This window comes from Heteronotia binoei, chromosome 7, assembly GCF_032191835.1.
Source record: "Heteronotia binoei isolate CCM8104 ecotype False Entrance Well chromosome 7, APGP_CSIRO_Hbin_v1, whole genome shotgun sequence".
In the NCBI taxonomy this organism is placed as follows: domain Eukaryota; kingdom Metazoa; phylum Chordata; class Lepidosauria; order Squamata; family Gekkonidae; genus Heteronotia; species Heteronotia binoei.
The window spans coordinates 103,089,056-103,104,850 of NC_083229.1; the positions used below are offsets into that span (position 1 = coordinate 103,089,056).

The 15,795-nt window shown below is 41.5% G+C and overlaps 1 protein-coding gene across 2 annotated transcripts in view; it reads right to left on the reverse strand.

Annotated features, from left to right (window-relative positions):
* Positions 1-449: 449 nt before the first annotated feature.
* CARMIL1 (capping protein regulator and myosin 1 linker 1) overlaps positions 450-15,795 on the reverse strand; it is a 203,043-nt gene continuing 187,697 nt past the window's right edge. For both annotated transcript variants that reach the window (XM_060244127.1, XM_060244125.1), the window contains 3 exons: positions 13,202-13,432; positions 8,148-8,288; positions 450-1,485 (listed from right to left, as the gene is read on the reverse strand). In XM_060244127.1, coding sequence (XP_060100110.1) covers positions 1,349-1,485; positions 8,148-8,288; positions 13,202-13,432 — 509 coding nt within the window. In that variant the 3' untranslated portion in view covers positions 450-1,348. The remainder of the gene's footprint in view (positions 1,486-8,147; positions 8,289-13,201; positions 13,433-15,795) is intronic.

Sequence of the window (15,795 nt, forward strand, 5' to 3'; positions counted from 1 at the left end):
TTAACCTTTACAATGACATGTTTAGTGATTAGTTGACTACTGTGTCATTTTACAGCGGAAGAAATCCTGAGACCAAACTTCTACAAACCTAAGGGAATAGAAGAAGTTGGGCAGCTATTAAAACTTTTTTAGAACACCAGAAATAGCTTTAAGGGGTGATTGAAATGACACTTATCAGGATTATGATCCACTCTTGCACTCAATTTACTGAAAGATACATGTATTATGTCCAAGATGCATGCACAAGGTATTCTGAGAGGTGATACAAAAGCAGTGATGAAACTACTTCAAAAGCAGGTCTGAAATAGTGTGCCCCTCCCCCCCATAAACTGAAATTATTTTAAAGCTTAGTACATCTGATCCCTTCCTGAAGGCTCCATGTGGGAAGCTGTTAAAAGAAGTATCCAAAGTAGTTATTAAATACACTTTAAAAATTAAAGAGATTCCTATTCCAGTTGTAAGATCATTTTTATTGGTACAAATAAACATGAATAAATTCCTTCAGCCAGTTTTGTAAGTAGATGTCTTTGAGATATACAGATTAAAAAGAGGGAAATTGCTTTTACAGATGACGAACTAGTTTTCTTTTTAAAGTATGTGTTAAAAGTTATAGAGAACATAGTCAGAATCAAAGCAGTTTCTAGAAAATACCAATAGTAATAAAATCGTCATTATCTTCATTCCAGTCAACAACGTACATTTACTACAGATGTGGAAGTGTAACAATCTAATAGTAATTCAGTTGCTTGTTGTGCTTTTGAATAGTACACAAATGTAAGAGAGTGTGTTCTTATATACAGTACAACAAAGAGGAAAAAGTCTCCCAAGGAGCATGTAAAAATCATATCCAAGCATCTAATATATATTATTTATACAAATTCTTTTTATTAGTGTGCTCTGTTGATATAATTATAATTACAATGTGCAATTGCATTCAGTAAGAATATATTTATAAAGTTGCGTGCAAGTTTGACACATTTACATTAAGCGGTACAACACTTTGCCTGCTGTACAATGTAGGCTAGTGTAAGAAAATTGCCCAGTTTGTTTGCTTGGTTTCCTTCAAAGCCCAAATGCAAGGCATTATTTTCATAGCTGCTTCAGAGAAATTCAAGTAGAATCATTAAATAGTTGCTGGCTTTAGCAAAGGCTTGCAAGGAAATGACTGGAATCAACAAGGTCAGAAAAAATAGGAACAAAATCCATGAACTCTGGTTGCACCTCTATAAAAAACAGCTGATTAAAAAGAGTAACCAGTACCTGTACCCTTATTATTACAAAAAAAAAACCCTTTACACCAAAACCCCAAAACAAAAACCCCTGCACTGCCAAGCACGTGATGAAGCAACTAAACAAAAATAAAATTTTTATCTGCTTCTTCTCCGGAATCACTGGACTTGCTTCCTTGCTGTCCGTCTTCACTTAAAGATCTCTGTTTTTGTTCTTGGGACTCATAAGTTTGCTGCCCAGGGCTTCTCTTTGGACCTGTACCAGAATACAGAATGCTTAATCAGGAAAAGCTCTTATCTCACTAGAACAATTCAGGCACTCTCTGCAGATGTGGTATACATTAGTATAACTCCAAACTTATATTTATTTCCACTCCAAATTTTCCTGAACGTTCATCTTAAACAGAAAGATCTGTATAAGTCTATGTCTTGCATGTGGAATACTAGTTGTTTGAAACACAAAGGTACACACCTGATCTAAATTCAGAATGGACTTGGGTATGGCAGTATGCCATAAACCAGGGGTGGCCAATGGTAGCTCTCCAGATGTTTTTTGCCTACAACTTCCATCAGCCCCAGCCAGCATGGCCAATGGCTGGGGATGATGGGAGTTGTAGGTGAAAAACATCTGGAGAGCTACCATTGGCCACCCCTGCCATAAACATTGATTTGCTTTCTGGATGAGGGGCTGTGAATCAGTAGCTCATTTGCTTGGCATGCAGAAGGCTCCAAGGTTTATTCTCTGGCATCCGCAGCTAAAGCATCTAGTAGCAAGGGATGTGAGGACCTCCTTCTGAGACGCTAGAGAGCAGCTGCCAGTCTGAGCAGACTGTGGTGGACCAGGGGTCTAACTCAGCATAAGACAGTTATATGGAAGGTTGGTGCAGGCAGCTATTTAAGAGTGGTGGCGATGCCAAAGAGGAGACCAGGTGCTGTTAAAGCAGTCTGAATTGTGTTAGGTGCTGAACACAGGGTCCCAATCCGAAAGCAGGATTAATTCCAGCATAAACTCACACCTAAGAACCAAGTGAACAAAAGGGTTCAGAAAGGGATCTGGGCCGAGCCTGCAGCAGCTCATTTCTGGAAATCTACTAAACAAAACTAACAGTAGAAAGAAAACTGATAATGTGAAACACTAACCACAAACAAGAACGGACTCATACTGCAAACACAATATAAGCTATTATACTAGGTACGCATATAAATATGTTATCTGAGTATAGAAACAAAAGTGTGTAATTTGTGTATTGTGGCATTGTGGAAAGGTGGGCTAAGTATTTTGAATAATCAATAAAATCATCCATGCTTAACACGTAGTCTTAGGAAGACAAGAAGAAAGCTATTCTTGCTGTACAGCTGTCACCTACAAGGATAGATGGAATAATTTTGATGTCTGCTGCAGTCCTCTTACACTAGGCTAAAGGAAACTTGGCTTAGCCGGAATGCCAAACTATGGTTCAGTTTGGTTTGGCTTTAATGTGAATGAGCCTGGAATTAAATAAAACCAGGAAGGAAAGGAATCAGGTTGCATAAGGTGAGGAGAAAGGGATAGGAAGGAATGTGCTTGAGGCTTTTTTCAGCCTCATTTGCATCATGCAGAAACATGGCTTGAGGTTACAGGTGAATTACTAAACCCCACATATAAAAGCCACATTTCTGAACACTACAGATGAAATGCCTCCATTTTTGGCAGCTGAGATCATCACCTTGCTTTTCATTATTCAGCAGTGAGCATTCACAAAAAATGGGGAATTTGCTCTGTTCATTATTAATATGAGGACATTCACTGGAAAACTAAAAGAGATACTAAGAAGCTGGGGTGGGGGGGAAGAGACATGGTGTGAAAATCTATGATTATTTTTAACCCAAAATGAGAATTTAGACATTTGACTACTGAGCTGAAACACACATTAATTTGGCTCTGCAAGGCCCATTTATATCCGTACTGAATAACTGAAATGGCAAACAATTTTTGCTGCCAGGGCTTTTGTTCAGCGCAGCATTTTAAAAGCTCCAGGGATGAGAAGCAGTTCCTGCCACACAAAAACCCAGGAAGTGATTAGAAAAAAAGGAACTTTTCATGTCAGTTACAACATTTGTTATTCATCCAGACCACCACCTTGAAAGAAATAAAGTAAAATTCCCTTTCCTCTTTTAGACTTCAGTTGCTCTTTCATGATCTGTTATAGCCCCCCCCCCCAAAAAGATGCCAACAGATCCTCAGCTGTGAATCTTTAAAGCTGCTAGTCTTGTGATTTTGGTAATCATGTTACAAAAAACACATAATTCTTATTAAACTGGTTTTATATAATAAATGTATTAGAGATTTTTAAAGCACACAAAGTTTGTAAAACCTTATATATAGTTTAGTCATCAAACACATGTTTTAACTCAAAGGTTAACATGGTTTACTCAATACATTTTCTATTGAATTAGAGCAAAATTTCAGGAGACAACATGGAGTTTATTAGAATTAGGCTGTAATTGCACACACTAAATAATGCACTCCCAATTCGGTTTCCAACTGGATTTTGCCAGTTCATTCAGTAAAATCCAGTTGGAAAATGCATAGAAAGTGAATTATTTGATGTGTGTGACTGCGGTCTTATTCTTTAACTATACACCTAAGAAAGGAAAACACTAACTAAAAATATTTATTACGTTCTTTAAAGGTTTCAGAAGTGATGTATTGAAACGGACACTAATGAAGTTTGAGCACCGCTTGTAAATACCATATTTAATTTTCTAAGTACAGCTTTTAGAAAAGTCAGGTGCTTAATTACTAGCCATAATCAAACCAACTAACAGTTACTCTGGGAAACACTTTACAATTGCCTCCGCATCTGAGTTCAGTACAGGGAACTGGCAGCATGTAGATCCTAGAGAATGTGACAACCATTATGATAATGGATTGGATCCAAAACCTGCAGGCAGAATACTACTCAAAAGCATATTGTTACCAGCTTACGCTGCAGGCCCTTGAGCTTCTTGTGGGAACTTCAGGAATAGCTTAGGGGCTTGCACCTTCTGCTCATGAAACTCAAGTCTGGATGCAGCCCTGTGTTTGTTAGAGAATCAACTCCTGCTGCAGACATAAGCAAGATGTTGGATAACAAAGATATTTCATATTTCATTGTGGATTTTCCAGTTGCCACAAAAGACAACCATATGGAAGGTCAGATATCTGTAAGGGGCCAGAGACAAAGATCAAATTGTGAGGGACACACATCTAATTGACTGAATCCCAGATTACTTTTCCCTTACAAAGCTCTGAATCAAATGTTATAAACATGGCTTCTTTTTGCAGCAAGAACGCCTTTGCATATTAGTCTACTCCCCACGGATGTAACCAGTCCTTCAAGAGCTTACAGGGCTCTTATTACAGGGCCCACTGTAAGCTCTTGGAGGCTACATCAGGGTGTGTGTGACCCCTCCTGAAAGGAGTTTCTGCTACAAAAAAAGCCCTGGTTATACATTATTCCAAGGAAAGGAAACATAACCTACACAGATCAAGAGTACTTTGTAATGAATGTGACAGCTATAGTTAGGCTGAGGATTTCAAAGATTCCTTCTTTCTTTGGGTTTGTCAATAGAAAAGGCAATGAGAGAGCACTCATCCAACTCAAATTCAATTAAATATGGGCCCACAACTATCTAATTTAGGACAGTACAAACACAGAAACAAGAACAGACTGAAGAAAGGATTGCCTCATTTCAAACAGCCTGAACTTTTCTGCATCTTCCAAATAGATCAGGGGTCCCCAACCCCCGGGCCGTGGCCTGTTAGCAACTAGGCCGCCATTCCCTGTCCTCCTCCCCTCCCACTGCCATCCCTCTCCTTGCCCTTCACAGCACTGCAAAGCTGCGCTGCGCTCTGTCCCCCATGAGCAGAGGAGCCAGGAGGCTTGGAGACAGCCCTACCCACTTTGGCAGGGCCCCGGCTGATTCAGTTATTTGAACAGCAGGCAGGAGGAGGAGGAGTTTCACCCCCTCCCTCACTTCTGGAAGTGGGGGGGGGGGAGAAGCATGCTATTCAAAGAATCAGCCTGGTTCCTGCTGAAGTGGTAGGCCAGAGTCTCATCGCCCCTCCCCCCCCATGCAATCAGAGGGGCGATGAGACTCGGCTCTACTGCTTCAGCAGGAACTGGGCTGATTCTAAGTCATTTGAATAGCGCTGAAGGAGGCTTTTCCCCCCCTCTCCCTTCCAGAAGTGCAGGAGGGGACAAAACTCCTCCTCCTCCAGCCTGCTCTTCAAACAACTGAATCAGCCAGGGCCCTGCTGAAGCAGGTAGGTCTGTCTCCAAGCCTCCTGGCTCCTCCGCTCATGGGGAGGGGGAGGCTAGGGTTTTCAATCCCCAGGTGGGGGCAGGGGATCTCCCAGATTGGAGGCCCTCCCTCACTTCAGGGTCATCAGAAAGTGGGGTGAGGGGAGGGAACTCTGCTGGGAACTCTATTACTCCCTATGGAGACTTATTCCCATAGGAAATAATGAAGAATTGATCTGCAGGTATCTGGGGCTCTGGACGGGTTGTTTTTTGAGGTAAAGTCACCAAATTTTCAGCATAGCATTCAGTTCCTCTCCCCAAAGTACCCCCCATGTTTCAAAAAGATTGGACCAGGGGGTCCAATTCTATGAGCCCCAAAAGAACGTGCCCCTATCCTTCATTATTTCCTATGGAAGGAAGGCATTTAAAAGGTGTACGGTCCCTTTTATGTGTGATGGTCAGAACTCCTTTTGGAGTTCAATTATACTTGTCACACCTTTGCTCCTGGCTCCACCCCCAAAGTCCCCAGATATTTCCTGAATTGGACTTGGCAACCCTAGGGTGGGCAGTGGCGGCGGCAGTGGCGGCAAAACCGGTGCCAAAAAGGTTGGGGACCACTGATATAGATGATTGCACTAGGGTAGACATGTCTTGAATTTAGAAACTCAAGAGACTCACCCCCTCCCCCACACTTATGCAGTGATAAGCCTGGAGATAAGCACTTCAGATTTTGAAATCTGATTACACTAATCAGCAACATACTTAGATCGCTATCATAACTTTTATCATGAAAATGTGGTTTTACATATGTTCATTTTTTAAAAAACAGCATAGTGATACAGATAGGAAAATAAACTATAATAAATCATGAGGTTATTTAATTCATTATTGCATTTGCCAAACAAATTTAGGCTATGACTTAAAAGTGTAATGATTAATCAGTGTAATGATACACTGGTCCCTATGCAGATAAAGTAGAAAGAAATGTTGATAGAGGCAATGTAGAAGGAAAATTTGGAAAAACCCCCCCCAAACCTCCCCCACTGCCATTGTAAAAGCTGGTTCTGCTTAAACGATAGTAGTATAAATAGTATAATTAACAATGGCATTTTTCCACTTGTGATACTCATACCTGAAATACCTATCATAACAAGGAAATATTTCTATTGGTATTTCCTGTGTGTAGCCCTCCCTCTTTTTACTATAATTCTGGCTTCCCCCATGTGAACACAAAATAAAACAACCTAAATCAACACAATCAAAATGAACATCATGCATTGGTAGAAGATTGACTGGAATGTCATGTACACTGTGTGATGGACAGAAGACTGTCCCACCCCTAAAGGGGAAGCACATTTCAGCTTATGGGAGTGCTACTCTAGCATTCAATTGCTTTTGGAGTTGAGTCCATTTCTGCTTCAGGGGGAGAGTAGTGAGCTCAGATCTGGTTCAGAAAAAACCCCAGAATGAAGGGTAGCTCTGCTTGGTAGAGTTGTGGAATGGTTTGACTCTAGTCCTGACAGAGAATCAGTACCCAATTGTTAGGCCTATATCTCTACTACTCTTTATATTAATGTGCCTCTGCCAGGTTTCTCTTTTGTCTGCCTGCAGCCCTGTGCTGCTGATCTGTTCCTGGAAACCAATCTGTAAATCAACATATCTTCTTTGTGGTTAATATACAGTTAATGCCTCAGAGACCTCCATATTCTACTGATGCACCACAAAACTTACCTTACAGCAGCAAACCCAAAGCCTATACATTCACTACCATTAGAACATCTCATAAATAAGGGGAAGGGTTATGGTTTAAAATAAAGTCTAGTTCCCTCAAAACAACTGGAAGCTGTGTGGGCTCCCTCAATCGATAGAAACAACCTGTCACACACTGTAGTAAAATTTTGTCATCATTAATTTGTCTAACAATTACTGTGGAAAGCTGATGATGTCATCTAAGGGCAATTTTACACTAAATGTGTAAGAAGAACACTATACCATAACCCTCATTAGGGAAGCACAATTGGCTGCAGCTATCTCAAACAGTGTTCCTTTCTCCACAGTGTACACAATGTCGCTAAGCATTTCCTTGCTGCTCCAGAAACCATTCCACACTCTGCTTTCCTGTCAGCAGATGGAGCACTAGAGAGATTTCTGGCTGGTACCTGGCACTCATTTCTAGCAGTCATGTTTGGTCACCCAAGTGAGGATCAAGGAGATAAGTGGGTAGGCAATTTGGATTTCAGAGTGAGACAGAATGGTATGATGAGAAGTTAATAGAACAGATAAAAGGCTGTTGTGACTAGGACCTTGAACCAGAAATGGAAGCAATTTCTGTGGAAGTAGATATAAAGTCAGATAATGTTTGCGCATGCATATATGCAATCATAATACATGTTTATAGTAGACTCTGTAAGCAACGACAATATTGGCAATGGCTAATTTCCAAAAAATGAAAACCTTGATACAGCAAAAAAAAAAAGGAAAGGAAAGGAAGAAAGGCAGGAAGGCAGGAAGGCAGAAAGAAAGAAAGAAAGAAAGAAAGAAAGAAAGAAAGAAAGAAAGAAAGAAAGAAAGAAAGAAAGAAAGAAAGAAAGAAAGAAAGAGGGGGTGTTGGTGTTGTGTATGGAGCATTGAACAAAAGATTCAATATGTTTACCTTCCTGTGAAAGAGATCTAATAGCAGGCTGGGGACTGCTTTGCCCGTCTTTTTCTTTATCGGAAGGAACTCTCTTCAAAACAGGTGGAAGCAGAGCTATTTTAGGGGAACCTGGACCAGGTGGAGACTCTGGAATATCCTCTGGGGAAACATCATATACATAAGAATTAATTTAAATGCCAATGTACGCTTCCCACGAAAATTACTGACTTGTACCACTTAACTCAATGTACTGTTAAAAAAAATGAAAGGGAACATGCAGCAACGGACATTTATTAACAGTTACGATTTTATAGCCTAGATACAAAAACACACAGAGGAAAGAACTGACAAGAAGAAAGCAGAATTACCCATACTCTTTCTAAGCAGTTTTATTAACATAATGTTTAAAACTATTAGCATGCAATTAAAACCCAGACAAAAATTTCTTGTGGCTATTTTAACCTGCTTAAATTTGAGCTCAGAAGTGGCAAAGACAGCTAACAAGATTTGAGGCAAAACTGTGTCTGACCAGGTAGTACGTGTTCTAATTCATCATAGTTTAACATTTTACAGGAAGAAAATTCCAACTTTATTGCTCTTTTATCATAATTTTTAAAATGTTTTGGGGCAGTTTTTATATTTTTAAATTCTACATGGTGTTTGTATTTTTCCTTTGTATGGGCAATTAAGACAAATAACAGCTTGCATCCAGTGATTTGCAAGTGGAAACATAAATGAACTAAGTGTGGCTCTGCTTGTGCAAGATCTTGCGTAAACACCTAAGGCTTTCCTTTCTATGTTATTATAGAGTCCAAATATTGACTGCACAAGACCTTGCACATGCAAGACTTACATGCAAGTGGCTGCTGTGGCTCTCGCCTGCAGTTCTGTTTGTTCAAGAACTCTTTCTAAGCAGTTTTACTAACTCTAGTGCAAGCAGAAACTTTGTGCTGGATCCAACCCATCCTGGTATATACTCCTGTCATGATTTGAGGCCTAGTGTGGCCTAGAGGGCGGAGAGAAGCCTGCCTAGGAGTTGCTAATGGGCCTACATCTCCAGGATCCCTTCTGTTCCTCTGATTGGGTGACAGCTTCAGAGGAAAAACTAGCCTAGAGGAGGTGGGATTTGGTAGGGAAAGCATAAAAGGCCTGGCTGGGAAGGAAGGGTGTTTTCTGTGGCCAAGGCTGCAGGAGATAAAACAGCTGGAGAGAGAGATCCTTCACCCTGAGGAGGTGGTGAGGTTTTGGCAACAGAGGAAAGGAACATCTAGTCAGATGTGTCAAGGTTTTTATTTATTTACACCAACCTTTACTGTTTTTTTATTCACTATCTTTTATTACCCACCTATTGTTTGAGCACTAATAATAAATTTCTCGCTGCTATTGTTAAACAGCCTGGGTCCTCATGCTTCTTTGTTCATAGTTAAAAGGTTTTGTTGAAAGGAAAGATACAGGGGGTGGGTGGGTGCTCTGAGCCCCCACCCCCCCATTCAGACCCTTACCAGAGCAATGGCAGCCAGTAGAAGGCCCTTCCTGGTCCCCTGCTGTGTGACAACTCCTCATCCTCAACAGCTGCAGATGAAATCATGCAAGCTTTTCTCTATCATTAATATTTATTAACAGAAGCTCAATCACTGTTTCATTGGGGGGAAAGCGATGACGGAAATGAGTTGTACATCTGTGAGTGTAAATGATCATTTATACTTCTCAAGCCTTGGAGTTCAAATGATCTCCAAAGTGCATCTCAAATACTCTCCCCCAGCTGTTCCAAAGTCTTCCAATCTCTTGGGTTGCAAGAACAGAGATAAGAGAGTGCATATGTCCTAGAGTTCTCTATGCCCGACGCTTGTGCTCAGCAAGTGGAGAAGAGGTTAAAGCTGTGGCAACAAGTGTAGCACATAATGATGGATTCAATGCCTGACACTCATGTCAATGAGCCCTTGAAATCAATGCATCTGGCATGATGGTTTTAGTCCTGGGCACTTCTCCCACTCTCATCCTGGAAGAAGCAGCGGTAACATTTGGCTGTTTTGTTGGTGCATCACAAGTGCATTTTGCATTCAATTAGATAATACTCCTAATGTTTTAAAAACAGTTTTGCATATATTTAACATAAAACCTTGAAAAGAAGTATTGCATGGGTGATCTCCCAATTCATTTCCCTCCCATTATAGTATATAGCTTCTCCAAGAGGAAGAAACCATAGTGGCAGCATTGTGTGCCCTCAGCTGAGAGAGTCAGCAGCTGCTCCCACTCTGAGGGCACTCTCTCTCAAAGATAGTTCAGTATTTCATGAGCAGAAGCTGCTGTGATTCTGCATCAGTACATGGTTCTCAAATGGAGTAACAGAGAGACTGCAAGTTGGTTACTAACTGCCAAGTTTTACCCACCATAGTCATATAAACTTAAGTTTCAATGGTGTTTGTTATGCTTCACAGTGCTATACTTTATAAAAGTCTTTATGCTGTGGGATTTAATCTGAACGTCAGTCTTAAAGCTTCACTAACTAAGAGTGGTTAGCTAGCTGAGCTATAGGTCTTCCAATGTGTGCTTGAAAAGCATATGATTTGATAGATGCTGATTTATCAAGAGTGCCTTAACTGCCAATCTGCTGCAAGACTTGAAGAACTTACAGAACAACTGTTGTATTGCTTTGATATAAAAAATTTGCCTAATCAGTTCAATGCTTTACACAACTGAAAACAATATAGAAAGAATCAAAATAAAAGGGGAAACAAATCAGAAGTTGAACAAGTTCAATAAATTAGTTTTGAAATCCTGAAGAAAGGAGGGCCAATCTAAAAACTTTGGAGTATCTTCCAAAGTGGAAGTGTTACGATGATGGGCCCTTTCCACTTCCCTTTCTCAGAGGCTAGATTTTCCTTCTGTTTTCCTGTGCCTTCATTGACTCCCTGGGCTGTGAGGCGGTCCAGTTCCGCCTCTATCTTAGGTTTTAAGGCAAACGGGACTCGACTCGCCTTGAGCCGGATCAGTCTGACCAGGGGATCGAGCAGCAGGGTGATGGGCGGCCCTTTGTAACTCCCCAGGGACCCGTTGAAAACTGCTGGAAACTCTCGGCAGATGTCCTCGAAACTGCTCGTCTGCACTTGCTCCACCCCCACTAACTAGATCCCTAATGGTTGGAACCAGGCCAGCCCCAGTAGGGTGGTGAGCTGGCGCTAGACCAGCTACATCCAGACAGGGCCACCGACGTCCACAGCACACCCGAGATCAGGGAAGCAGTGCGGGGGTTCTTCCCGGGGGACCCTGTCTATGCGAAAAACTTCGCAAACGGCCCTGAGTGGGTAGCAGCCCAGGTGCTCCGGGTGATGGGATCCCGTTCTTACGAGGTCTCGACAGAGGAGGGCCAGATCTTAAGGCGGCACATAGACCAGCTGCACCGCCGAACCTTGCCGGAGGAGCCAGCCGGAGCCAGGGAAGCAGCCAGCGGAGAAGAGTCAGCTGCAGAACCACCCGAAGCAACCCCACAGGCGCCGACCCTGCTGGCGTATGATTTCCCGAGACCGGCAGACCCAGAACCGCAACCTGGGTCGGCCGACCGGCCGCCAGACGCGAGTCCACGAGACGATACCCCCTTCCCGGGGACCGTTCCAACGCCCCAAGCGACCCCGAGGCGATCTACTCGGGAACGCAGGGCTCCCGCATACTTGCAAGATTATGTGTAGTGAACTAGGGGGGGAAGAGTGTAGTGTATTGTGCGGTATGAAGTAGCACCACATGGCCACGCAGCAGAGGCGTCTAGGGGAAGTCCCTTGGTCACTCTGCGCAGCGCGGGAAAGTCTCCGCCAATCAAGACCAGTGGTGGGAAGTTTGACTGGCCAGGATTGGACTGGCCAGCTGGAGGGCTGTTCCGGGGAGAATGTATATAAAGCAGGTCCTGGCCCGCGTTGCCCTGTTCTTTGATGTACCTTCTAATAAAGTATGTTGCCTTCTGCATGTCTCGTCACTGAGTACATTACAAGGCTATTGAGAGGTTCTTAATTTACTCACAGTTTCTCAGATCTTTATATTGAATGGCTTTTGTTCCAGTGTTTTTCCAAACACGCTACTATACTTTGTTTCAGTAACTGTTGACTCTTCTTGAGTTGTTCACTGACTTTTAAGGTCTCTAAAGGCAGTTTCTAATCACAGCAGACCAGGGAATTCTGTACTCCAATATCTCTTCCTGTCTGACTGGGTAGGGAATCTTCTTCTCTTCCTAGAAGATCTATTCCCTTTCCTTTGGCCTGAATGGGAGTCTTCTCTACTACCCAAACTTCCTTTCCAAACTCTCCCCCAATTCTCTGTCTATATTCAAATTGCTCTCAGCTAGTGCTGAACTCAGACTGTTCAGTCATGGTAGAAATCTGACTGTCAGTACTTTTTTCTGTCAGGGCTATTTTCAGATGGCCTCAGTATACATCTCTTCTCAGTTAAAGCAGGATTCTGACTGAATCTTCCTCAAAATCCAGCTCTCTGAAGACTTTTTTTTTTGCTCAGCTGATGCCAACCAATCAGATCTCTTGAAAAAGTCTGTCATTCAAGGCTCTCTCTGGCCCTGTTAAGAATTAACCTTTCACAGTCCTTTAGTTGTTGGTACAGCACTGCTAAGCCTCTTAAAAAACAGCAGTTCATCACAGTTGCTATAAAATATAATGTGACATTCCAAGGCAGATTAATAAAGAAAGCCGAAATATCTTTAAAAAGCTTTGGATTAGGTCTGATGAAGCCTCAAAAAAAATGTAGAAGACTATAACTCATACTTTTATACTCCAGAAGGGCTGAAAATATCAGTTGTTTAATCAGGCACATGCTTTTGGGTAATCTTTGGAACCTTTAGACATGGCTATAATGAAACAATAATATTAGTATAAAGTATATCAATATATTCGGGAATCTTCCTCCCTCCCTTTCATAACTTATCATTTAAGGACTTATTCCTGCTGGCACTAATAGTAAACAGAAAAATGACCACAAACAAAGGATCTGTTGCTTCATTTTAAAGCTTTCTCTCAGGATTTCACATATCAGCAAATATGTTAATATTAATATAGCTTCAAAAGGTTTCTCACCAGTCCGAGAGGCAGAACGTGGCTTCTGAGGAACTGTAGGCCGCCCAGCAAGGCTGGGCTTTGTTGATTGGAGTGGAGGCTTCAGACTGGTAGGTGTCCCGGAAGAACTTCGTGTCCTTGCCCCTGTTTCTGTCTTTGGTTCAGTTTTCGTAATTTTTTCTGAAGAAGCTGTGATGGAATCACCTTTACTCAAGGCAAAACGGTTCTCTGGAGAGGCCTGGTGGAGCTTAGCTACTGAAACAAACAAGCCAGCAAGCATTCAAATCAAGAGTACCACAATTTCCATACAATAAGCATAGTGATAAGACCTGAACTGGATGGCCCAGACTAGACTGATCTTGTCAGATCTCAGAACTTAAGCAGGGTCAGTCCTGGCTAATATTTGGTTGGGAAACCACCAAGGAATACCAGGGGCATAATATGGAGTCAGGCAATGGCAAACTATCTCTTGAAACCCCCAGAGGGTCACTATAAGTCAGCTGTGACCTGGCAGCAAAAAGAAAGCACAGTAAAAAGGCCACCTCTAAAATGAAGTAGTGAATCTTCTGGTTTGAACTTTCAGTGATAAAACAAGTCATTTTAGCTCCATAATTTCAGAGAAATAACACACACATAGAGGGATGCACAGGGAGAGTGTGTGTGAAAACTGTGTACTTCCACCTCCTCAGTTAAAACAAATATTGCTACTGTCTCCCATCTGCTGATCAGTGTGAATTCAGACATTGATGTAACTGATAAGGAAGCCTAGTCGGATAGCCAGTGAACTCCTGATCTCTACAGTAAACTCTAAAGAGAACTTGTGTTCCAACTCCTGTTAGTGTTTGGGATTATCAGAACTGTATTTCACTGCCTCAGTTTTGAATACTGGCTTGGGTCTATTGATCACTAGTTCCTCCAGCAGGGCATGCTTGGTTTCTCTGAAGGCACAGGCCAGTTATTTTAGCAAATGAGAAAATGTGTGGTGTAATGACATAAGTTTCTTTTTGATGCAAGGAACATCTGACTAGTAAAACACTCTCAGTGGTGAGCTACATAAGAAGGATACGCAAGTACTGAATACTCTGCCCCTTCCAAGTTGAATGCATCCTTGCCTCTCTCACTTCTAGAGGCACTGAATGAATAGCACTGAGTTTTAAAGGGGCAGACTTAACCAATCCACTTGGCCTTAATGAGAGAGGCTCTGTGTCTTTGTTGCAATAACATGAACTCAGTTTATTATGTTTGTGTACTTCTCTCCTTCCTCTTCTCTTGTGACCAAAGACCTGGTGCACAGGCAGCAAGCTGCTTGTATTTGGATAGTGCAGCAAATTGAAACTTGATTTAAGGCTTCTAAAATGAAGAGAACCAGCAATAAACTGGGTTTGAGTCTATGAAAAACAGGTTTATTATTATTCTGAATGCAGCTGCTGCCTTCAGTGAAAGGGACTAGGAAGCCAGTCATCTAAAGGAATGGGAGCAACAATTCCCTGACATAATCAAGGCATCCTTGACCCAACCAATTTGACTCACTCAGTGCAGTATTCTATATTTAAAAAATCACCAAAATGTGAATTTAAAAAACTATATGGGAGAGCATCTTGGAATTCATTGTTTATATTACCTCTCCCACTGTAATCCACAGAATGTATAGGTACTTAACTTAGGTTGGATTATATTTGAAAAATTTTATTCTCTCATTCCATATTTTTATGTGTGTGAGCACAATCCAATTGGGAGTCTGCATGTCAACTGGAGAACACCAGTTCTTCTATGTACATCTTTTGCAACTGCACATAATTCTACCCTGAGATGCCTTGGCATTCAGTTAGTGCAGAACACTTGTCCATGATTCATGCTTCGTTTAACTCATACAGTACCACCAATCACAGGAATTCTAGATTCAGAGATCATTTCGTGAAAATATTATTCTAGTTTACCCAGGTTTTTGTATTTGCATTGTATATACACAGTACATACACACAATGCAAATACAACCCCCCCAAACACTGAGAACCTTGTGTAAAAGCTAGTCACATCCACTCTGTGTGAAGAAGGTGGTCTTTCAATTTTTGTTCACATTTCTTGTCTCAGAAATACACTGAGACCAATATTCCTACATGAACTATGTGATCAAAATGTTTTCCTTCAGAATTGTTTTATATAGTCTATTGTTCTCCCAGTAGTAACATCTTCCCTTCCAATATTAGTTCTACCACTAGTTCAACTTCTGCTATTGGTTAAGTTACAAATCAAGCCATTCACAGTCAGGGATTGCCTACATGAAGGACAAAGGCTTCTCAGCATTCATACACTGCATGTATAAGTGGTTCAGGCAACTGCCACATGTGCTATCTACACAATTTATATGGGAGACTTATAGACATATACACAGTTTCTTCTGCAGATATAGTAAACTGTTATGAATAAAACAGCAATTTTCAGTTCTAGAAAATGATCTGTAATTTTGACTAGCGTGTCTTTTATTTGTTTTAAACCTCTGTTATTCCTAAATTAAAAAAGATTTCTGATATTGCACTAAATAGTTTCTGTTGCTACTGGAAGAAAAGGAATCTGTCTGGAAGTGAGGAGAACTAACTCAGGAAGGCAGGCTGTTA